Source organism: Ruditapes philippinarum, unplaced genomic scaffold, assembly GCF_026571515.1.
Source record: "Ruditapes philippinarum isolate M1 unplaced genomic scaffold, ASM2657151v2 ctg5828_1_1_1_1, whole genome shotgun sequence".
Classification (NCBI taxonomy): domain Eukaryota; kingdom Metazoa; phylum Mollusca; class Bivalvia; order Venerida; family Veneridae; genus Ruditapes; species Ruditapes philippinarum.
This window is the reverse complement of record NW_026854071.1, coordinates 17697-44327: the sequence shown is the minus strand read 5'-3', so window position 1 is coordinate 44327 and position 26631 is coordinate 17697. Positions and strand designations below refer to the sequence as shown.

Sequence of the window (26631 nt, the reverse complement as noted above, 5' to 3'; positions counted from 1 at the left end):
TTTAAAAGCGCTTAGACGAACGCAGACGCACGCTAAATAAGAAACGCACGCTTTCAGACGCACGATAAACGAAAAACGATACACGGAAAACGAAAAACGTTAAACGCTTGAAAACGATGCACGCTTGAGAAAGCGTTTCAGCAAACGCACGTTGCACGCTATACGCACGCACGTTACACGAAAAACGGACGCACGAAAAACGCTATTTTTGACAACCGAAACGTTCACCCTACTGTACAAGTGATGGCTAACATGGGCGGACTTAGTGAACAATCTGAGGAGGACGAAGAGAAAGAGTTGAGACAAGCTTTTACTGTAAGACACAAAATATACGTGCAATATTGCATCTTAACATTAAAAATATTTTCTTTGATCATTGTGAGGCACGAAATATACGCGCTGAATCTGCATATTTGAAAACGTATTAGAAAAAATATGTCAATAATTTTGTATAAAAATGTCTCGAAATGCCCATGCTTGTATAGTGTTTAAATTAAATGTGTTTACTGTGAAACGAAAAGACACCAGGATTTCGGGAAAAGATTGGATTTTTATTGTAAGGAAAGATCTGATTTTACCTGTAATGTATAATGTCAAAGTAGAGATAATAGGAAACATGACATATTCACCAATTAAGTTAAGCCATTGTTATATAAATGAATCCGGAAAATCTGCCCCCGTTCCCTACAAACATTAGCCGGCATAACAATCCGGGTAAGGTGATCCCTTGGGAGTATAAATCACAACAAATTTACAAGAAAAAAAAAACAGACTCGGTTTAGTTGAGTTTGTACATGAGGGATATTAAAAACGCACAACATCCTACACGCCTCCAAGCGGTACCTAAAAGAGCCCGAAGGACTAGGTAAATATAACAATACTGAAGTGAAGTACGGGGCATTTTTACGGCTGCCGCGCGACACTTGGCACCTGCTGTTGTGAAGTTAAGTCTGAAAATAAACATTTTGAACATTTGCGCCTCATTTACATATACTAGTTATTGCCATGGCAAGTGTCCATGGCAAAAAGAATGTGTTGCAATGATCTTTGCATACATTAATTTATCATTGCAAAATAAGAAAAATTAGAGTTTTCAATTAAAAAACATAACAATGACTCCTTAAATACTTTATAAAAATAAAGTTTCAAGTTTGCCATGGCATAATCAAGAAAACCTTAGTCATGGCAAAACACCGAAACTCAATGGTAAAGTGCAATTTGCCATGGCAAACACAAACTTTTAATTTATATGTTTGCAAAAAAGGGGTGTAAAGGTAGAGAAAAAAACATACAGTTAATAAAAGTTCTTATCAAATTTAACGGATCGAATTGAAACCTATTTTATAATCTAAAACATTGAGACATTGTTTACAATTTTTAAGGCGTGTTAATATAATTAATGAATTTTTGGGAGAACTGGCGGGGCAAAAAGAAACCGGGCTATTATATAAATGTATGTAGCCTTCTCAATTTTTGTATTTGCAGGTTTTTGACAAATCTGGGTGTGGCTACATATGTGCTTCGGATATCCGAGCAATTCTACAATGTCTAGGGGAAGATCTGACAGAAGAAGAAAGTAAGGCATTTCACGGTTTCGTTTATAATGAATATTGTTTTTCATTTTGTAATTATTAAGAAACAATATGTTTTGATTATCTTGCTAATTTTTACCTACATTAATAACAACTTCAGACGGTTGCGTTCCTGTCGCAGTAGGGGACAAGGGGCGACAATTCTTAATGTAAAAGGATAGAATTTATTCATTTAGAGTTTGTACGTGCGCACGTACGTACGTGCATCATTCTTGTGGACAAAATTTGCGAATTTTAATAAGGAACCATGAGTACTTCCTATGTGTATATTGTTGTATTTGATAGAACATATATTATGTCAGTCGTTCTTTTTCGGATATTTCCGTAAGCTCTCATGGTCACCGGGTTCAAATGTACATTTAAGTATTATGTACCTCCGTGTTTGTGATGAATATATCGTTGTCTGGGGCTTTAAAGTCGACGTAGTTAAAGAATACAATTAAATTGATGAAATCCGCGTCCTTGTGTGGAAACTCGAAGGAAAATATTGAAGAAAACTCCTTACGTTCCTGTTTGTGTCGCTAAATCCTGGATTCAGAAATCGTTAAATTGAAATTGTTGGAGTTCCAAATTAACGCAAATTCGATCTTTACTGCGCTGCTACCAGAAAATTAACTTAGTTTGGATCTAATTTAGATTTAAATTATTATTTAAATCATCTTCATAATTTAAAAGTTATATATTTTCAGTAAAAACGAATAAGACTTTATTTTCAAAAGGATGTGACAATTGAACGAGTAATTTCACTGTATAATAAATCCATCGCATTTATTGTTTGGCGTCAAAATAAATCATTCGCATTTTTTGGCGTCTAAACTTCTATTGTTCTGCAGCACATGATACAATCAATCAAAACGGCGTCTGGAAAACTTGATTTGATTCCATATACTTAAATTAAATTCCGATGAACAATTCTAAGACTGTATGATGCAAATTGGATTGAAACAAAATGACGCGACATATAAAAACTACCCTTTATGATATTCGCGAATTAGTGATATACTAATTACATTGCAATTTTTATTATATACTGTTCCTGGTTGAATAGTGATAACTATATAATAAAGGATAATGAATGAATGGGAGTTCAATACCGAATTTATTGAGAAAAAAAATGAATAAAATCATATTATGCGAGCCTCTGGCGAGTACAGGAAATTTAGTAATGAAGCTAGACGAAAATAATAGTCCACTTATCATATACCCAAAAAGTAACGTAGAATCATTTTTTCATTGAGGGTGTAACAACATCGCTATATGTTTGTATGCCCGGCCGTACAATACCGTTTTACGGAATCTCAAAAAGAGATAAATTATCCTATATTAATATCTGTTAAAAAATGAGTGTTAGGGGGCATGAAAGATGTTGCACTTATTCAAGATCCCTCATGTACAGACTCAATCAAACCGAGTCTGCAATTCTTATGTAATTTTAATGTGATTAATGCTTCCGAGGGATCACTTTGTTTCCAGATTTTTATACTTCACAACAGCAGGTGTCAAGTGCCGTGTGGCAGCTGTAAAAGTTGCCCCGTACTTCACTTCAGTGTTGTTATATTTACCTGGTCCTTCGGGATCATTGATGCCAGCACTATTAAGTGTTGAGAATTCAGTACCGCTCAAGCCAGTGCTAGGGGGCGTGAGGGATGTTGCACTTATTTATGATCCCTCATGTACAGACTCAATCAAACCGAGTCTGCAATTCTTATGTAATTTTGTTGTGATTAATGCTTCCGAGGGATCACATTTCCAGATTTTTAACATAGCATAACTTTTATTTCCATTTCACAGTCGATGAAATGATTGCCGAGGTGGACATTGACGGTGACGGCAGAATAGATTATGACGGTATATAAACTATTTTAAAATATATATTAGCCGCTTCACGACAAAACCAACGTAATGCGGTTGCAACCAGCATGGATCCGGACCAGCCTGCGCATCCGCGCAGTCTGATCAGGACCCATGCTGTTCGCTATCAGTTTCTCTACTTGTAATAGGGTTTGTAAGCGAACAGCATGGATCCTGATCAGACTGCGCGGAAGCGCAGGCTGGTCTGGATAACGCATTACGTTGGTTTTGTCGCAACGCGGCTCAATTATCACCACTTTAATGCTTGCTATCAACTTTACCGAAAACATGTTGAGTTTGGGCCATTTATAAATTCTTACGTAAACCAAAAATGCAGGCATGTTTACTTTTGCATGACTGTTGGTAGAGATAACGGTTACACAGTCACTCGTTATCTCTACCTTTCATGGCGTAGCCGGGCACCATGCACAATATCATGACCTAGCTAGGCACCATGCACAGTATCATGACCTAGCTGGGCACCATGCACAATATCATGACCTGGCTGGGCACCATGCACAATATGATGACCTAGCCGGGCACCATGCACAATATGATGACCTAGCCGGGCACCATGCACAATATGATGACCTAGCCCGGGCACAATGCACAATATGATGACCTAGCCGGGCACCATGCACAATATGATGACCTAGCCGGGCACCATGCACAATATGATGACCTAGCCGGGCACCATGCACAATATGATGACCTAGCCGGGCACCATGCACAATATGATGACCTAGCCGGGCACCATGCACAATATGATGACCTAGCCGGGCACCATGCACAATATGATGACCTAGCCGGGCACCATGCACAATATGGATGACCTAGCCCGGCACAATGCACAATATGATGACCTAGCCCGGGCACCATGCACAATATGATGACCTAGCCGGGCACAATGCACAATATGATGACCTAGCCGGGCACCATGCACAATATGATGACCTAGCCGGGCACCATGCACAATATGATGACCTAGCCGGGCACAATGCACAATATTGATGACCTAGCCGGGCACCATGCACGATATGATGACCTAGCCGGGCACCATGCACGATATGATGACCTAGCCGGGCACCATGCACGATATGATGACGTAGCCGGGCACCATGCACGATATGATGACGTAGCCGGGCACCATGCACGATATGATGACGTAGCCGGGCACCATGCACGATATGATGACGAAGCTGGGCACCATGCACAATATGATGACGTAGCCGGGCACCATGCACAATATGATGACATAGCCGGGCACCATGCACGATATGATGACGTAGCGGGCACCATGCACGATATGATGACGTAGCCGGGCACCATGCACGATATGATGACGTAGCCGGGCACCATGCACAATATGATGACCTAGCCGGGCACCATGCACAATATGATGACCTAGCCGGGCACAATGCACAATATGATGACCTAGCCCGGGCACTATGCACAATATGATGCAGCAAACCAATATCATTTTGTAGCTATCTAGTGACCGTTTAAAGGGATGTTTGCTCCTTCAATTCAGAAAATTAATATGTAATTTTTGTTTTTAGCCATTGTTTTTTATATCGGTGAATCATTTACGGCGATAATTTCACTTGTTAAAAGCACTAACGATGCTATAATTGCCCAATTAGTGGCAGTAATACTGCTAATGAGAATATTGAAAGAAGTACAAAAATAGATTAATGTATTTCTATTTCAGAGTTTATAGCGTGTGTTTGCTCCGACACAAGTGCTGACAAAGAGGACGGCAAGGTGGAATCTCCGCGACCGAGTCCCAAAGTGGGCAAGTCCGAACCGGACACGACGCGTCCGCAACCACAGGTTGTAGTTAATAGGAATGCAGATCCAAGCACCTCGAAAGCACAAGATGGTCCTGAATAGGTTCGGTGTACAGCAAACATAAATTATGGACACATATATAGCTTTTTCTTAACGTTTTTTTTCCTGTTTATTCTATGTCTCTATAACGCTTAGAAATGAGACACATAAATGCAAACCTGCAAATTTCCAACAAAATATATTCTTATTGAATACAATCGGGCATGCAGTGTACTGTATTAAATATTCAAATTATATTTGTATTTAAAACCCTCTATGAAAGAACCGCAAAAAAGGAAATGTCGGATGATTTGACAACAATCACTCACGTAAACGTTTACAGTTTCGAAAAAACATAGTCTAAATACCGAGATGAAACATTCTTCTGCTTCTGTTGTTGTGTTTCATACCTTTAACTGTTGTAATAAAAAGTTTTGTTTATATCAAAACGAGTGAATTAATACTTTAAAATTGAAAAATATGAATAAATTATGTGAAAAAAATGACGGAATGGTCACAGGAAACATATTATCAGCACTACCTGGGATTTTGAATTATTTCATGTGAGGAAGCAAGCCAGTTAGATTACTGAACATCGATAGTTTTAATCAAGTGTCTGTTCCTGTCTGAAAAAAAAATGCACGGAAGGGCACTCGATGTCTTCCTTCACCAGTAAAGTTGGAAAATCTTCTCATGACCTTTACAGTCTTAGTGCGTCGTAAAACAAAATTCACAAAAAGTGCTTCAGTCCGGTATTGGGAGGCCACATTTTGCGTCACGTGCGTAATTGTACCACTCTTTCAATGGTGAATGTAAGCAAATCCTAGTAAATTTCAAGATAAATGATCTATTTTCTCCATAAATTTCAATCCTGATGGGTGTGTGTCTTTACATCACATGACGACTGCAAACTTAAATTTCACACGTGGCACGCAGAACATATATGTGTGTTAACTTAACGATATAACTAGGCAGTATTCCTGATGCCAATAAATTAATAAAGATTTCATGTTTTGCAATCGAAGGACACATTCTGCAATAAAATTTACATCCTAATAACTCACAGGTCTTCAAAAATAAAAAGAAATAACTGTAAACAAACAGTTTACAAATGTTTATTGTAACAAATATGGTATAATTCTCAAACTCTCTAACGCAGTGTTTGTTGGAATGATTCAGTTGTAAAAATAATATTTCAAAAATATACATTTTATTATCAAATACAAAAAAGACACAGATATGATAACCCGAACAAGCATTTTTTAAATAGATATAGTCTAACGTGAATTGATTTCATTAAATGACAGATAGGTCTTTAACCAGCACATGCAATATGTTAAAATACAAACAGTATCCAAAACATTTATTAAAATACAAGGTGTTTATAAAACACAATAAACCCATTCCAAATTTGTTTTTTTAAAAGAAAATACATTTATGGTGCATTTTCTTAAAAAATATTGCTTTTAAAAACCAGCTGAATTTGTGTAAGCAAATTAACTCTTGCTCGGATTTTGGAACAGTTCATTAACTCAGTTTAAGAGATTTCAATATCTAAATACACAAAATCGAGTACTATCAGTACATAGCATGAATGTGTGGGCTGGCCAGGCTCTATACGGTTGGCAGCAAATTCAACACTTTAACTTCCAGCAGTTTACTGGTCAACAGACATTCTTAGGTATCCTGTAGTAAATTTATAGATCCTGATGATTCATTTATAAAAAATATAAAGTAACTGCTTAACTAAGAGCATCTGCAAATACAGTGAGCTACTGGTATGCCCATTTCAACTACACTACAGTAACCAATACATATATATTTTACGTATCAATAATATGTATATAATACATGTTTATAACTCAATCTGCTGGACATTGCAATATAAGAATATTGCTGAATTGTGAACACAAGTTTAATCATAGTTAACAGTCATTATGCTAGCACTTTATATTAGTACATCAATTAACAAAAAACAATCACTAACATTCATTCTTATCTCAAATCTATAAAGTGAAAATTCATTTCATTATTCTCAACAAAAAAAAAGACTTCATAAAACAAACCATTCTATCAAAGCAAAAGCTATTACCGGTCAGCCTCGGTGCTTTACAAAGTTTACAAAGGGAGATTACTAAGTTAGTAAAAATCCAAGTTACAGCACAGTTATATGTCTTAGTACAGTGATGGGTATTCCAATCAAAATTCAACAAAAATGTAAATACAATATATAAATAAGGATATAAAGCGCTGAAAAATAATGATATAGTTGTCCCCAACATTACTGAATCTATAAAAAGATAATGTGATGTTATCTGGAAACCTCCAAATAAAGTAGTCAGAGGTTGCCATCAATAAAAACCTATTTTCTACAATGAGAAGTTAAACTACACTCTAGTCTCAAAGTGCAACGAGCGTGATTACCCAAGGTATATATTCAACCGATGATAACATGCACAGATATGCAGACTGACTTGACACCACTTCAAATCAAAGGGAGATAACAAAAAAGAAGAAAATTATTTGTAAACATAGCATTTTGATTTATATTTTGTACTTCTGAATTTCTAGTATAATATTATTTATATGAACTTTTTTAATTCTGATAATTTCAACATCAATCAAAATCAACAAAAGACAAACATTATTGTTGTTTTCAGTCAATATATATACTCCGTGACAACTGCATGGAGGTAAATAATAACCATGTACTCTGTGCTTCGAAATAAGCTTTTAAGGGCACGCCTGGTGACATGTCTGGGGTCTGTACTCCAGAGCGATAGTTCTGGCAAATATATAATTGTCACTAAGTATTCATGTGACAAAAGCATAGCTCAGGCATGTATCAATAAAGATCTTACTATTGATAATTGAAATAAAACATTGCGTAAAAATGTGATATATCTGTATTCTCTCTTTTAAAAACATTATTTTTGAAAACTTTAAATTTTATTTTCTTAAAACAAATTTGCATTCAGGCGAATATCGCCACGTCTATGCTTCGCCCTTGTTACTCTCTTGCTTCAAAGAAAGTGTACGCAGGATCTTGATTTTTGAGAGTGTACGCAGTATCACAATGTTTATTTTCTGTAAAAGTTCGTTTTAAGACATTTTTTCGTACAAATGAAAAAGAACAATGGTTGTAAAAGACAATTTTTAAATAGAGTGTTCAATGAATATTCTTTAAGTCGTCACCAACCTTCAACTGATGAGAAAGGGAAGAGTTGTGTCAAGGCATTTTCAATATCTAAACTAAAAGAAAGGGCATCTTCTTTGCAAAATAAATTAAATTCAAATATATTCTGATCATTGAACATGACTCGTTTTTCTTCGTTATACCGGTTGATTAAGTGTTCTATGAGAATGCACGCGCATCGTATCACCCCCTTGATACTTGTATGAATGATGCTTCATAATCATGATATTTTTTCACATGCAGGGTAAGGAGTTCTTGAATCTTCCCTTAAAAAGAGGCATTCAGCTTTAATGTTTTTGTTGGAAAAACGATTATGTGTTGTTTCAAACTAAGTATTTCAGTAATTGAATCTTTTGCATCACAGTAAACCGTTCTTCGGGAACTATTTATAACACGTTAGTGACGTTTGTTTCTAAAAATAGAAGATCGGGAAACGAATAGTCCGCTTTACAAATTTACATATAGAGAGCTGAACTTAAAGGTATCGATGAGTTTTGCTATTGTTGATTTTATCGATGGCAAATTTCATTTTTGATTTGACAATTAATATGAAACGAACATAAACATACTTTTTTATATTTAACCTTCAAAAAACTGCAGAGCGCTTTAAATTTGGAAAAATATACATAGACTCGTTATTTTTGTAAAAAAAAATGATAACTGAATTCTAAGGGAAAAAATATGATTGTAATAGAAGAGGCCAGTAATGCAAGGCAAAAAACCCTGATAATATACATGTATAACATAAACCCTAAAAATAAAGAGATGATTAAAAATGCTTATTGGTTAAACATTTAAATCACTTATGCTCCCGTATTTCGTATAATATCAAAAAGATTAAAGATTCCAACACTTTAATGTGTTGAAAATTGAGTACCATTTAAGGGACGTGAGGAATGTTGCACTTTTTCATTGTCAATCATGTATAGACTCAATGAAATCGAGTCTGCAATTTTCATGTGTTTTTTTTTAAATTTTGTTGTGATTAATGCTTCCAAGGGATTACACCTTTTTTCCAGATATTTAAAGTAATCTAGGTACTAGCTGAATATCTGCGGTTAAAACATCATCATGACATTCAAGAGGGATATTTCTATTTTACCAGTTATAGTTAGAGTAAGGTAAAAAGAAAAGGGAAGATACATTAAATACCGTTTATTGTTTTTTTTTTTTTTTTCATCTCTTTTGTAACCGAAAACCAAATGTACTTACAGTTGTGGGTTCTTCAATGAGCTTTTCGGTATTTTCTGTCGAAATCAATACAGCATTTAATTTCGTTCGATGCATCTTGTCGTGACGAGACCTATCCAGCGTCCGTAAAAAAATCGCTCATCCTGCGAAAAGGATGCGGTATTTCGGTCTAACCTACGCTAAGAAAATAAACATGTAAACAAGTAGTAATTTAATGCTGGGAGTTGCTGACTAAGTTTATTCCAATATATCGACTAAAAGTCCACCTTAATTAAGTGAATTTATAGGTATGAAATTAAATTAAACAAAACATACTTTGCATATTTATTATTATGGTTGTAGATACTGAACGTGGAAAAAATGTCTACCTGTTGACATTAATTCGGATTTGTTTATAATTGTACATCAGTGGGCATTTCAAATTGATTATGATGGTCAGACATAATCTATCATAATTTTACCTTTGTTATGGGTGTCAAATGTGTACATTCGTTATACATTATCAAAGATTGCACTCTCTGTTCTTGTTTACATCCATCTAAAGCCACGTGGAAGAACTACTTTCGATCTGTATTTAGTCCAACGTTTTCATGAATAATAGCCGAGTTGTTCCGATTGCTATAGAAAAAAGACTCAACATATTCTTTGTTTAGACAACAGCGTTCAATTTACTCAGTATTATGCAGACTTTAATCCACCTGAACACCAATAGGAACATCCTCGGCTATTATACATAATGACCTCGGACACAATACGGATTGAAAGTAGTTCTACCACGTGGTTTTAGATGTAAACAAAACCAGAGCGTGTAATCTTTGATAATATGTAACGAATGTCTATTTTGACATACATAGGTAAATAAGGTATATTTCCATAAAATTATGATTGAAAATATGTCTGACAATCATAACCAATTTAAAAATGCCCACTGATGTAGAAATATCAATAAATACGAATATATGTCAACCAGTAGACATTTTGTACTTTTAATTGATACAATCATAATAAAAACAACATAAATTTTGTACAGTTTACTTTTATATCTATAAATTTACTTAATTAATATGGACTTTTACTTAATAAATTAAAATAAACAAAGTCAACAACTACAACTATTAAATCACTGTTTGTTTACATGTTTAGTTTTTTAGCGTAGATTAGACCTAAATATCGTATCCGTTCTGTGTATTTATACTATTGTGTTTGAGCTCTGACGGAAAGGGCCGAAAGTTGTGATTGCCTGTACACTGACCAATCTACCCTGAACATGATGACGGCTATTTGCCTCAAGGCATGCATTGTTTTGACGGAATGAATTTTATGACATGAAGCTCAGCAGTGGTTCAGGCTCCAATTAACAAGGATTTAGACAGTTTATGCAAATATTTTACCCTTTGTGTGCCGAAGGCCAGGGTGTCTTGGGGAGGTACGGGCTTCAGTCCTTTTTGCCTTTACTCTCGATTTCTGGAAGGGCGGATGGAACCCCCTCCAAATGCAAATGCAAACACGCACACACACACACACACAAACACAGACGCGTGCACGCACGCACATACACACACACGAACACACACACACATATGGAATTTTCAGAACTTAAACCACCAGAAGTTTAATAGATTAACTTAATATAACAAGGTAGAACAACGTAGCATAAAAAATGTTAGATACGTTTCCTGCTTTTTTATGCTCCCCAAAAGATGACCATAGACTCGCCGCTTTGTCCGGCCGTCCGTCTGTCCGTCCGTCTTCCACTTTACTTTTCTTGACACGGACATAACTCTGAAACAACAAGAAGAATCAACATGAAACTTTGTAGGTAGATAGACCTTATTGGGTAGATGTGCAGTGTACAAAAACCGTAACTCTGCCTTGCCTAATTAAGGAGTTATTGCCCTTCGTTTTTTATACTTTTAAATTTGTCGGGGACATAACTCTACAACTATAAAAGATATCAACAACAAAAACTAAAGGTAGATAGATCTCATTAGGTAAAAGTGCAGTGCAAAAAATGTAACCCTGCCTTGCCTAAATTTTGAGTTATTGCCCTTTGTTCTTCTTTACATTTTGAACTGTGTCCGGGACATAACTCTGAAACTATAAGAAATATCAACATGAAACTTTATAAGTAGAAAGATCTCATTGGGTAAATGTGCAGTTCGAAAGATATAGATATGAGCAAGATACATTGTAGGTACATAGATCTTATTGGGAAAATGAGCAGTAACTCTGTCTTGCCTAAGTTTTGAATCATTGCACTTTGAACTTTTTCCGGGACATAACTCTGAAACTACAAGAGGTTTACTTTTCTGTGTCCAAAACCTATTCGGGGAGCATGACCTGGTTCAACCGGCTGTTGTTTAGTAATAGCTTTTTGTACACCAATACAATGAAGTTACAATATGTGAGATGGAGGGCGACACTCAATAAACGCATGCTCCCCACAAAAACAAGCAACACAAGACCACAGCATGTAGGTTTCAGCTGATAACAAATCTGATTGTGGTATTTAATACTTGTAAAGATTAAATTTTACACTGAACACCATGACTTGATAACGTGTGATAACTTATCTCATGGAAAATTGTTATGATAATTATCATCCTGGTCCGACCGTTTCGATTTTAAAGTTAGATTTTAAAGCGGCTTTGAGAAGTGAAACTGCGAATAAGAAGGCCATTTGTCATGGTATGTGTTTTAAACAAACTATATCAAAATCCTAATGTTTGATTAATTATTTAATTTTTTTGTTGACTTCATGTTTTCATATTGATTCTGCTTAAGCCAGTGCTAGAGGCGTCGACGGAAGCTTCCGCTTTCCACTACCATGAACTGGCTGAATCAAACAGAGCTGCAACAAATCAATTTTGCCGTTTGGCGTTCTTTATGGATTACGTTTTTTAACGAGCGAAATATTTTCATTACCGGTAAGCTACTAAAACAGGGCTACCGCTATTTTAAATTACGTAAATATTTTACAAAATTTTACAATCGTAACTTTGATTTTATTTCAAAACTTCTGCGACAAGGGATTAGCCAGCCTGTTTTTACGGGATGTTGTTTACAAACTTCGTAAGATCTTGGGTCATTGTAATTTTTCTGTTGTGTTTACTAAAATTATTAAACGTTTTATTAAAAGGGGTTATGACCCTACTATTTTAAGACATATCGCATGCTTAGTGTTCAACCCATTTACAGTTGGACACTACGCTTTCCTCTTTTGATTACATCTGACGGACCAAGTGGGATACTCTATGATGGACAGTTCTTAAAGCCCTTTTGGACTGAATTGCCTTAATGTTTGTCTTCTGTCTTGCTTCGTCGGGCCCTTGAAGGTGATTTTCTTGTTGCTCTGTCTTCCTTTAAGATATCGAGTACTTTTGCTATGGTCATTGGGTTTACTTTTATATGTTTCTACATGATCATATTGGTGTTTTACTTATTTAACCTTTTGTAACCATAACAACTGTTAGAATTTCACTTGGCGTTGGATTCATTTTAATTACACTGTCTTGTTTATAGGAACATGGTGGGGCTAAGAGCGAGGTTTGGTGCACCATTAACCGGTTTAAACTCCCAAGCAGTATTTATGCTGCTGACCGTTCCAAGGCAGCGCCCCTCTATGTTCCTCAGATGTATGTCTATGTTGTTTTATACTGTTATGGTGACACTTTTGTGTCTCTTGTTGTTTCTCGTCTACGGTAAGGATCTTCCCCTTTGCCCCTAGTTTTTATTTATCCCCCCCCTTCCCCGGGTCTCATGTCCCCTTCCCGTGTGCATTTTGACTTTATGGGCCTAATATTCAATCATTTATTTGTTTTCTTTTAGTTCCTTAATTATTTATTCTTATGTAGTGGTTTGCCTGCCCGTGATCTGCCTTATGCCCTGTCCAATTTTTGTTTGGGATCCTCCTAGGCTTCTTGCCACTGACGCTTGTTACTGGGTCGGTCATTGAACGCCGCTTTTCCTTGTCGATCTTGTTTATCATATTTTAATATCGAAATTAAAACAATGCACTTTGTTGTTCATGTCATAAACTTTCTTCCATGAATAAGTGTTTTATTTTCTGGTTTTCCGGGCTCATTGATTCTCTCGAAGGTTCTCCACTGTTCTTGATTATTTAGGTTGTTTAATAAATTTTACATCTAACTCAGCTAATTAACATTAGTGTCAAGTCGTTAAATACCTTAACATAAATACATATTTCAAATCATTTATATTTCGTATTCTCTCATTTCGCCCTTTACTTGTTTTTGTTAGGCTACAAGGGACTTGCTCGTCGGAGCAATAGACTTCGGCACAACATATTCTGGCTGGGCTTTCTCCTTACTGCATGATTTTCAGGTGGATCCTGCTAAAGCGTCTGTCAAGCAATGGCACTCAGGATCTGGAACTCTAGTGACAGAAAAAGCACCCACGTGTTTGTTGATAAAGTCCGATGGAAAGACCCTCGAAGCTTTTGGATATGATGCTGAAAACCAATACAGGGAGCTTGCAGACAATGAAATGCACGAGGAGTACTATTATTTCAGAAGATTTAAAATGGCGCTAAATAAAAAGCTTGGTGAGGTAGATACTAGTCAATGTTTGCTGTTTTAATGTGACTTCTTCCAATTCATTAATGCTTTAGGTATCCATAACTTTTCATTCCGGTACTTTTATGTACATGTTACAAAAAGAGAATTAACTTTCAAGACACATTATTTTGTAAGTTCAGTTGTTTAAAAGAATTTACTTGCACAATTTTATGTTCTATCTCTTAAGTATTAAGATGAATTTTGAGCAAATGTCAGCGAAAAAACTGACACCAGACATTATTTGTTATAAAAAGTATATAGAAAACAATATAGTAATAAAAAAAGCAGATTTAAGATTGTTAATTGATATTTTGAAAAAAAGGTTATATATTACAGAAACTGGACCGTGGCATGACAATAGAAGATGAGATGGGAAAGTCGATGGTTGCCATAAACGTTTTTGCCATGACAATCGATTATCTGGTAGGAGATATTATGAAGAGTGTAAACAATAAACTAACCTCCGCTCTCGAGAAAGATGAAGTCCACTGGGTACTGACTGTCCCAGCAATATGGACAGATGGTGCCAAACAATTTATGAGAGAAGCCGCGGTGCAGGTTATATTCGTCTTCTCTTTATTTTTGTATAAGTTAAATTTACTTTTACTTTATTCTCCCCTCTTTCAATTTAACATACAAATTGGTGCCTTACTTAAATGATACCTTCAGCTTTTTTACTCACATGTCTGTGGTCATTTGAGAATTGAATTTCAAACAATGAGATTCACTATGATGGTACATTTGTTATCGTGGGAAATTGGAAAGGGTGTAATGAAATACTTGAAGTATAAATTTTGTTTTCTATCTAACGTTGCTTCTCATAATAATGTTTATTGATTTTTTTGCTCCTCATATATAGTGATGTTAAGTAAAACTTGTGTTATCGGTGTCATAGAATTAACATTTGCAGTATTTTTATATTGTAGCCATAACTTAATATCTCGTGGCCACGATTTATTATCTTGAGGCCACAACTTATGATACTGTGACACTGAGGCCTCAAAATATTATCTTGTGGCGACGACCTATTTGTACGTTAAGTTGCACAGTTTTTTGTTCTATCTCTTGTTTATTATGATTATAATTTTTAACAAATCAGGGTAATAAAACAGACATTTTTTGACGTCATATGCAGGCTTCATAACCTCATATCCCCTTTCAAAATTATTTCATTTTATTTAGTTCCGCCCATTATTTTATCGTTAAAGGTACACGCGTTTGTATTTGTTTTGGTCGTCAGACCAAACAAATAATGGTAGCGAAATTTCAAACTCTGATGCTGTTAATTGCTTTTTTGAAGCGGTTACTTCCCTTTATATGTACACTAACGCCAAAAAGTTCAGGGGAGATCACTGCGTAAAGATGGCCAAATGATAGGCGCATTAATTTTCAAGCAAAATAGTTCCCTAAAAGTCGAAGATTTCTAATATTGTTTTATTCTTTATAAATATACATGCTTATAATAAGCTCCATGATTATTTACATCTGTGTTAAACAACAGTAAGCGCCGTTACAAACCCTATTTAGAATAATATGGTTTTCCTCAGGCCATTAGCATATAACTTCACCATGGCCGAAGGGTTTGCGCGCTCGCTTAGGAAGCGAGAGGTCTGGAGTTCAAATCCCAGTTAAGGCAACTCATTATTTTTCAAATTGTTCAAGTCAAATAAACATTGAATTGAATAACAGTGTTGCAATAATTATTAGTCTTATAGCCAATTTACTACAATTAAAACGCTGGAAAGCATTGGTGGCACTATACAAAAACAAATTGGTTTATAATCTCACAACCTTCACCTTTCTGACATTCTGAGACCAAAACAAATTCAGCGCCTTCTGTGCTTTAATTTTTAATGTGGGACTATCTGCCGCTTTTCATGAAATGGCATGGTTGTTTCATCAATGCTGTACAGAAGCAGTGGACAGATATGACTTTCAATTGAAACCACCCAGGAAACTTTTTCTGTTATTTTATTATTTATTGTATTTTTTTAACTTGACCCCCACCAACACACACACCAACACACACACACGCACGCACGCACACTTCCCCGGATTCGAATTCCTATGGAGACTTGTATGTAGATATTTTTTATTGTAGATATATAACGATGTCGCAGTGACAAATATTGAAGATATATTACGATGTCGCACTGACAAATACATGTTTCAAAGACGTATTTTGTAACTAGATTTTTTCATTGACTCTGTTTGTTAATATTCCAAAAGCTTTCATTGGATAATATCATTTTTCACTATAACTTTCTTATTTCTTAAGGTATCTATTTCAAAATATATATTTATTATCATCACCCACATATGTGTGGCAAAATTCATAACTTTAGCATACATTTCTTTAGAATTATCCCCCTTTAACTTACAATTTATGTTGTAAATGATGTCTTTTTACTATAACATCTTCATTTCTTAAGGTACAAATTACTTAAGACATTTATTGCAAAAAGAAATTAAAACACGACTTAGAAAAAAAGATTGAAAAGTAAATACAAAATGATTGAACAAAGTCATTTTTCAAGCACATCATAATTATCAATAAATGTATAAAACCTCTGAAAACCGGAATCCTCTGAAAACCGGACTTTTGGTCAAGTCCGGACAGGGTCCGGTTTTCAGAGTTTTTACTGTATCTAATTTCAAGCTTCAAATATTTCATACTTATTATCCAAGGATATTGTACAAATATGATTGGAAAATGAACAATAAATTGTTTTATGATTTAAACTGTGTGTTGGAGTTCAACTTAATTTCAACCACAAAGAAAATATGTGTACAAGTGCGGGGTAATTTTTATAAACTTATGCAAATAGAAGTGATCTGGTTGGGGATGGGTATATGTCTCCGCCAAATATGTTTAAGCTCAACTTTTTATGTATGCATATTTCTTTCCAGGCTGGACTTGTAACAAACAAATTGACGATTGCACTTGAACCAGAAACAGCATCGATATTCTGTCGCCACTTATCGGTTCACACAGCCATTTCTGGTGGAAACACTTCAATAGCGAAGATGCCTGTTGGATGTAGATACATGGTTCTCGATGCAGGAGGTATAGGTCATTTATATTGATCTGAGACACGACCATGTTTTAGCATATGATACCGGTACTTCTTATTTCTATAAAACGGAACCGAGACTTATTCAAATATTATACACTTTACACGTATTTATGGTTGATGGATCATGTAAAATACAAAAATGTATGCCAAGATTTTGTGACAAACGAAAAGGATCAATGGATCATTGTATTTCGCTTATAAATTACAAAATAATCGGAAAATACCTGGGCATACCCTAAACTGACTAGGTTCTAGGTAAAATGAGGGCCCTTCTGCCGTAAAGAGACAAAAAGCAGCTTTCCTGACGAGTACTGATCCCAGACATGTCACCAGCAATGCTCTTAAATACTCTTATATGAATTGAAAATATCTTCTTATTTAACCGGAATCCATTATATTAATCCACAATTACAATATATGAAACCATACCGTCAGTGTATGAAACCGAGGTAATTATATATAAGTTAATTGTCTCAATATATGGTACCAAAGTAGCCATATATGGAATCAGATATCTTATATGAATCCGCATTGTCAATATATCAATTCATTTTTCAATATATAAAAAAACTTATCAAGTCATGAAACCAACGTAGAAATATATAAGTTGGTTATCACATTATATGATACCAATTTTTCAATATATGGTACCGAAATAGCCATATATGGAACCAGATTTCCTGATATGAAACTGAATTATCAATATAATTATAAATTCATTTTACAATAAATGAAACCAATTTATCGATTTATGAAACCAAAGTAGAAATATATAAGTTGGTTATCACATTATATGATACCAATTCTTCAATATATGGTACCAAAAAAGCCATATATGGACCCAGATGTCCTGATATGAAACCGAATTATCAATATATAAATTCATTTAACAATGTATGGAACCGAAGTAACAATATATAAGTTGGTTATCACATTCTTTAATATATGGTACCAAAGCAGCCATATATGCAACCAGATATCCATATATTGAACCGAATAATCAATATATTAATTCATTTTTTCAATTTATTAAACCAATTTATCAATTTATTGAACCAAAGTAGCAATATATGAGTTGATTTTGACATTGTATGATACCAGTTGTTCAATATATGGTACCAAAGTAGCCATATATGGAACCGAATTATCAATATATTAATTCATTTTACAATACATGTATATGAAACCATTTATTTAATGTATGGAACCAAAGTAGCAATATATAAGTTGATGTTACATTCTATGATAGCAATTTTCATTATATGAAACAAAAATAGCCTATTTGTAAGTCAACAAATCAAAGGCTGAGGCCACTGGGTTCTGTTATTACAAGGCATACACTTTTTTTATAAAATCAATTTTTTGACTAGTTATTTTTAAACTTTGAGAGTAGATTAACCTTGATGTGTCCTACGGGGCATGCTCATTTTTGATCAATGGTAAAGGTCGAGATGAACCTATTTTTTTAAATATGTTTTTGTTAATGGTCAGTCCTGATATGAAGCTTCAATTATTCTTTGAAACTTTACATACATATAATTATAATGATAAGTTTTGCCTTCCCAGCCCATTTTAAGGCCAAGGTGACTGTGACGTTAAATTCAAATATTTTCTTAATTAAAAAATGTGCAGTATATCATCAGTGAAGCACACTGGTCTTTTGACAGTATACAAGGAATATTGGCGCAAAACTGTACTACCGGTGCAAGGATAGAATACAGTCTGTAAAGAAAGTCCCGTCAATATAATGACATTTTAGTTCCACACATTGCTCATTTGGTCCATATATTGGAGAATTGGATTCATATATTAGCAACTTATGACAATATATTGAGAAAGTGGTGTTATATAATGTAAAAATCAATATATATATATAAACTTCAGTCCAATACATTGATTAAATGCTTATATATTGTAAAATTAAACTCACATATTAATAAATTGTTTTCATATAAGGATATTTGGTTACATACATAGCTAGTTTGTTATCATAGATTGAACATTTGGATTCATAACAGTCAAATTCGACTTATATACTGCTGAGTCAGTTATAAAAACTGGTGACATGGTATGATATAACATGAAAATCAATTGATATACTGCTACTTCGGTTCGATACATTGATAAAATGGTTTCATAAATTGTAAAAAACGATTTAATATATTGATAATTCGGTTTCATATAAAGACATCTGGTTCCATATATTGCTACTTTGGTACAATATGTTGAAGAACTGGTAGATCAACTTATAAATTGATATTTTGGATCAATACATCGATAAAATGGTTTCATACATTGTCAAATTGAATTAATATATTGATAAATAATTCGGTTTCATATAGGGGCCTCTGGTTACATACATGACTTACTTGGATCCATAGATTAAAGATCTGGTATCATATAATGTTATAATCAACTTATATATTGATAGTTTGGTTCAACACATTGATAAAATGGAATCATATATTGTAAAAATGAATTAATATATTGATATCGTTTTCATATAAGGACACCTGATTCCATAAATGGCTACTTTAGTTCCATATAGTGAAAAATTGCTATCATTTAATGTGATAATCAACTGATATATTGCTACTCTTGTTCCAGACATTGATTAAATGGTTTCATATATCGTAAAAATGAATTAATATATCGATAATTCAGTTCCATATAAGGACATCTGGTTCAATACATGGTTTCTTTAGTACCATATATCGAAAAATTGGTACTACATGTATATAATGTGAAATCAACTTATATATTGATACTTTGGTTTCGTACACTTGATTTTGTATATTGAAATTGAATTAATATATTCATTATTCGGATTCATATAAGAATATCTGATTCCATATATGGCTACTTTGGTACCATGGTATCATATATTGATAAAATCAATTTATATATAGCTACCTTTGTTTCATACACTAGCGCATGGTTTCATTTATTGTACTTTGGATTTATATAATGGATTCCGGTTTAATAAGAAGGTGTTTTTTCAATTCATATATGGTCGAAGTGAACTTATATATTAACCACATGGTTCAATTAATTGAAAAAGAACAACATAAGACATCCATGGCTTTCCATAGGACTTAATATCACATTACAATTATATGTTATTGGTGTGCTTTGGTTACTTTTATGTAGTCTTGAAATAGTCTTGCATACTATTGATACAGTAGCATAAATCTATGGTGGTTGATTTGTGCCATTCGTGATTCGCCCCGCCCCACGCCATTTTAACTTGTTAATTTTTGACTTTTCGCTCGGCGGGGTCTAAGGTGAATACATGCTAATGAGGAGGGCGCGGGGCGCCCGACGTTTTATTTATGCTCCCCGAAAAATTCGGGGCATATAGTCGTCGGGTTGTCCGTCCGTCAGTACGTACGTAGTACGTACGTCCCGAATTCGTGCCCGGCCCATTACTTTGTTATTTGAAGTCGGATTTTACAACTATTTAACAGAAATGATCATCATTTTGAGAAGACGTGTCGCGCAAAACATTTTGGTCGCTACCTTGAAGGTCAAGGTCACAGCATGACCTTCCGGCAAAATTGTGTCCGGCCCATAAGTTCATTATTTGAAGTCAGATTTCACAATTATTTCACAGAAATGATCACCATATTGAGGCAATGTGTCGTGCGCAACAATTTGGTCGCTACCTTGAAGGTCAAGGTCACAGCATAACCTTGAACAAAAATCGTGTCCGGCCCATAACTTCGTTATCGTTATTTGAAGTTGGATTTAACAACTATTTCACAGAAATGATCACCATATTGAGACGACGTGTCGCGCGCAACATTTGAGTTGCTACCTTGAAGGTCAGGGTCACATCATGACCTTGAAGCAAAGTCGTGTCCAGCCCAAAACTTCGTTATTTGAAGATATTTCACAGAATTGATCACCATATTGAAATGACATGTCATGCGCAACATTTGGGTCGCTACCTGTGCAGTGCAGTGCAAAGAACAGTTATTCTGCATTGCCTAAGTTGGAATTATTACACTTTGAACTTTGTCTTGGACATAACTCTGAAACTACAAAAGATATACTTTTCTATGTCCAAATCCTAGTCTGGGAACATCACCCGGTTCAACCGGCTCTTGTTTCTTAAATTTCTCTATGTGCCCAAACAGTTTGCGTCCAGGTCCATGCTTATTTTTGAGAACTTAGGGAAATCATAATAATTTTACGAAATAGGCACTAACTATCCTAGTTAAAACGCAGAGTGTGTTGGTCAAAGAATCCTTTTTTACCATCAAAATAGCTGTATGTTGTAATTAAGGTTTTTACCACACTTCAGTGAAATTTCATTTATGTATATACTTATGCTTCAAAATCCATTTCCAAACATCAAAGAATATGTAAAAAATGTACTGCAAAGATTTGTCCACATTATATGTTATCATTAAAATGTATGCATTCATTTTTTTTTACAAAAAATGCTTTATGGAAATTACAATATTGATAAATCTTCATTTTGAGCATTATATTTATGATATAAAACCATAAATAATTGAGTAACAAGATATCTAACTTGTTTTAAGATATTTAATTTAACCACTTTATTTTTCTGTTTTTAAGTTTTCCTTTAACGTATTGATGTTTCTTTTCAGGTGGAACGATAGACATAACGGTACACGAGGTTGTCAGTGAGAACAGCGTTAAAGAAATCCAATCAGCAAGCGGTGGTGGGTGGGGAGGCATGCTTGTTGACAAAGCTTTCGAAAATCTGCTTATTGATCTGGCTGGACCTGAGGTTTATGATACCTTTAAACGAACGGAAACGGAAGACTGGCTTGACCTATGGCGTGATTTCGAAGTAAAGAAGCGGTCAGTTGCACCGGATAAAAATGCTCGCATAAATATGAAATTCCCAATATCGTTCGGACGCATCTTTGAAAGATGCACTAAAGGAAAACTGCTGGGTGCCATTGAAGCTTCCAAATACGCTGATGACATTCAGTTTGGTGAAGACAAAATCAAATTTTCAGCCAATCTGTTCAAGAGTCTTTTCGAATGTTCTATTAAAAAAGTCATTAGTCATGTGTCAACTCTACTTCGAGATGAAAACGTGAGCAAGATAAAAACAATATTGATGGTAGGTGGTTATTCAGAGTCTACCATGCTTCAACACTCAATTAGGAGCGAGTTCTCCGGCATAAATGTTGTGATACCAATTGGTGCTTCTTCCACTGTTATGAGAGGAGCTCTTGTTTATGGACATAGTCCAATATCTATAAGAGAGCGAGTGTTGAAGTATACGTACGGTGTTGGATGTCGATTACAGTTCAAGGAAGGTGTTGATCCTGAACACTTAAAAGTTACGACCGACAACGGTATAGAGTGTAAAGCTTTTAACAGTCATGTTCAGAAAGGTCAGTCAGTCAAATGTAATGAGCCCCAAGTTAAAAAAAGATATACTACAAATAAAACATTCCAAAAACGTATGCATTTTAAAATCTTTGCTACAGAGTTGCCTAACACCAGATATAGAAGTGAATGCTTTCAAATTGGCGAACTGAGACTTAACCTTCCGAAACCCGACGAACAGATTGGAAGAGGGGTTTTTGTTTCTATGACATTCAGTGGTACGGAAATTATCGTTAATGCAGTTGATGAGAAAACTGGAATGGATACAAATGCTTACATAAACTTTTTTGGATAGAGAAAGAAACATTTCCTTTTGTTGAAGGATGAATCTTTATTACCATAATTTAATAATGTTATTTTTTTTCAAAATGATCATACTTTACGAATACTCTCTTTTTGCTCATGTAAATGATCTAATAAATTATTTCAATGTATTTGGTAAAACAATGTCAACATACCTAAATTAATATAAAAGAAGGAAATCAATCAATGACTGAATCCAGAAAAACGCAGATCGACTTTCATTATTCTCGTATCTAAAGACACAGTCTCGTTTAAAGCAACTATTTTACCGTTGGTGATCTAAAGTAACGGTTTGTGACAGGTGATTATGAAGCATATAATTTATGTATAGAAGTTCACCCATTTCATAAGGTTTGTTGTATGGAACCTATAAAAAAAATTCAAAATTATTTTTTTAAATGTAGTGACTCCTTGGTAAAAATATATGTCACATTGAAGCTCAAAGACATTGTTTTTCTGCAAAAAAATCGGTCCATGTCTGTGGACATTTTGTTTTGACATTCGACGCTTAATTTGATAGTGCTGTTAACAGAATATATTTGAAGACTGTTAGAACCATATTAAAAAGTACTTTAAAATAGAGTGAAATAGAAACCCTAAAGAAAGTTCAAAGTAGCAAAATTGAAAATGTTGCAGGTTCGGTTTGATTGAGCCTGTAAATGTATTAGTTTCATATCTGTTATACTTTGCTTTATTTACTGCATGTATCACATGATAAATCTGACCCGACAGAAAGACAATCCTTATTGTAGACGAGTGTGATCAGGTATGGCTTGCAGATCTCGTTAGATCGTGAGATTTTAAAGAAGCCACGGTTATTATTTCTTTTACAGGACTTTTCCAGTATCATGGCAAGCCAAGTTTATACTCCTGAAAAGTTGATTTGTCTACTTTTGCATATATTCAAGTACTTGTATAACAAAAATTCCGTGAATTCCAATGACCATTGTGATCACTTCCTTGTCATGAAAAGAAGTTGGTCACTAAATCTTTGGTTTTACATCGTTATATTGATTAACAAATATTTTCATATACTTACGCAACTTGATCACTCAAAAATTTTCAATATTTTGTGTTTAAATACCGTCTATTGCATATCTGATGTTTTAGTTAAAATATTTGCTTCCTTAAGTTAAAATATTTGCTTTTTTTAAATACTTTTTTATGTTGTAATAATTAAACAATTTCAAGAGAGTTGCGAGAATCCTTCTTAAAAGATTTAAAATCACACATACTTGTGGGTGATTTTCAAAAACTAAAAACGATAAAAATATCAGAAATGGATACAAATCTTGACTATCTTACATCTTTATTCAATCTAAGTCACGCATAGGAAATTTCGTTAACATTTTCAATATTCTTATGCGTCATCTGAAATCGGTTATCATTTCACATGAGAGGTTCTGGAACTATTGAAAAATTCCAACATATTTAGATTAGTATGTAGGTACTCGAGTAGACAGTCAGAAACAATTACTTGTAGCATTATTCTGTGTACATAGTATTCTCAGACTGTTTTTGTACATGAAATTGTGATATTTGTTCTGTGCTATGTTTGAGTTTGTTTGTTGATTCCTGGCATATAGTAATTGAACCGTCGATTAACTGAAACCGGCAAGTTGGATTTTTCTTAAGTTCTACCTGTTCCAATGTCTACATTATTAATACAATTATTAATCAATATAAAATACATGATATGGGCAAGTTATATAACCATGGCTTCAATTTCACCAAGTTATTGCCCTTTTCAGCACTTTGAAAATGGATATAGTTAACCTAAACCGGCAAATTAGATACTGCTTAGGTTTTATCTATACATATATTGATGGCTTCATAATTTCCACACTTACTTATCAATACAAAGTACATGGTATTGCCAAGTTGAATAACTTTGCAATGCATTTCTCTCTGTTATTTTCTTTTTTATCACTTTGAAAATAAGACCTTGTATGTCTGTTTTGTTTGTTTGTTTGTTTGATTGGGTTTTACGTCACACAGACACAGTATTGGTCATATGGCGACGTTCCAGCTTTACTAGTGGAGGAAGACTTCAGGTGCACTTCCGTGAATTATTTCAGGCACGAACGGGAACCTGAGTAGAACCATCGACGTTCCGTATGCTAGCTTGATAGCTTCCTCACATGAAAGAACCCAAAGTCTCAGTCAGGAGTCGAACCCACAGCGTTGAGGGGCAAGTGGTACCTTGTATGGTAAACCTATTTCAACAAGTTGGATTTATCTTTAATTATCCACATAGCTTAATTTATTTAATGATATCTTCCATATTTGTTATAAGGTGGATTCCTTTCATGGTCCTCTTACATTTTGTTGAGTAAGGGGTCACTGGGTTCAAGGTCAAGGTCACTGATGTTAAAATTCTGTAAATTTATACATTTTTGCTCATCCAATCATTATTTTCTAAAGTTATGTATTTCATGCTTAAAAACGAACATGCCTATGGGGGTCCTTTACCTCCGAATTATTGGTCATTTTGTTAAAGGTCAAGTTGCCAATGCCAAAACAGCTTTTTTTACACTTTTACAGGAGTAACGTATTTCTATTGGCAGATGTCTTTTATATTTTGTAGGAACATATATTGAGAAGTCTTCTACCTTTGAGTGGAGTGAGGCGTCAATAAGGTCAAGATCACACGTGCTTAAGATAGATTTCTACACTTTTTACCGTACAGCCTTTATTTATTAACAGATGCCATTGATATTTGTTAGGAAGATAACGTGCATGGTAATTTTCCTTTGAATTGCGTTAGGGGTCTGTGGGTGCAAATAATAGGTTTCTACACATTTACTGACACAGCCTTTATGATGTTTATCATATTTGGTAGAATGATAAATTGCGTAATTTTCTTCCTTTAGATTGAGTAAGGGGCCAATTGGGTTAAGGTCATATTTGGTAGGATGATAAATCGCGTAATTTTCTTCCTTTAGATTGAGTAAGGGGTCGATTCTAAAAGTAATTTTTACAAGTTTACAGGTTTACCTTTTTCTATTGACAGATGTCTTTAATGTTTGATAGGAACATAAATTTAGAAGTCGGTTGGGTCAGTTAAGTCAAGGTCAACAGTACTAGAAATAGATTTTTACACTTTTGCCCAATTAGCCTGTATTTACTGATATATGTTTTTAATATTTGGTGGAAAAATTACTTGCATTGTCTTCTTCCGTTGGACTGAGTAACGGGTCAGTAGATCAAGTTCAGGGCTTCCAAAAATAGATTTGTGATATGCATTGCCAAAATATTTCTAAAAGCTTCTCTGATAATTATTGATTATAACGTAAGAAAATGATTGTAAAATATGAAAAGTTTGCGAAATAATCAACATTGTTCAAAGGAAACCAACAGAAAGACATGTTCTTGGACGGTTTATTTGTAAAATATTGGAGTGTACTATATCAGATGAATTATTACCAGCAATACTGGTGTATGTAGTTACTAATTCTGTTGAATCATTGCAATTCAATGCAGGTCATCATTACTTTTGATATCCAACTACATATTTAAGAAGAAGTAATTCATAACCTAGGTAAAGTGTAACACTTTTACAATCATTTTCTTATGTTTTAATCAATAATTATCAGAAAAGTTCTTAGAAATATGTTTATAATACATAATTTATCACA

At 34.4% G+C, this 26631-nt stretch overlaps 2 protein-coding genes across 2 annotated transcripts; both read left to right on the top strand.

Annotated features, from left to right (window-relative positions):
* Window positions 1–233: 233 nt before the first annotated feature.
* LOC132738854 (calmodulin-A-like) lies at window positions 234–5722 on the top strand (the record flags this gene model as incomplete). Its single annotated transcript, XM_060726455.1, is given in 4 exon segments — window positions 234–315; window positions 1486–1576; window positions 3384–3440; window positions 5155–5722. Coding segments are annotated over 4 exon segments (412 nt in total), but the record flags the coding sequence as incomplete, so codon positions are not given.
* A 6541-nt stretch (window positions 5723–12263) lies between these two features.
* On the top strand, window positions 12264–23618 carry LOC132738853 (heat shock 70 kDa protein 12B-like). Its single transcript, XM_060726454.1, has 5 exons — window positions 12264–12348; window positions 13921–14229; window positions 14574–14795; window positions 17148–17304; window positions 21934–23618. Exons 1-5 carry the CDS (start codon window positions 12346–12348, stop codon window positions 22983–22985), a joined length of 1743 nt encoding a protein of 580 aa, XP_060582437.1. The 5' UTR covers window positions 12264–12345; the 3' UTR covers window positions 22986–23618.
* The last annotated feature ends 3013 nt before the right edge of the window (window positions 23619–26631 follow it).

What these genes read in the sequence shown, in the direction of transcription:
- LOC132738853 (XM_060726454.1), top strand. An exon ending in TGAGAGAAGCCGCGGTGCAG is followed by an intron (nt 14,796 to 17,147) that starts GTTATATTCGTC and finishes ATTTCTTTCCAG; the next exon opens with GCTGGACTTGTAACAAACAA. An exon ending in CATGGTTCTCGATGCAGGAG is followed by an intron (nt 17,305 to 21,933) that starts GTATAGGTCATT and finishes GTTTCTTTTCAG; the next exon opens with GTGGAACGATAGACATAACG.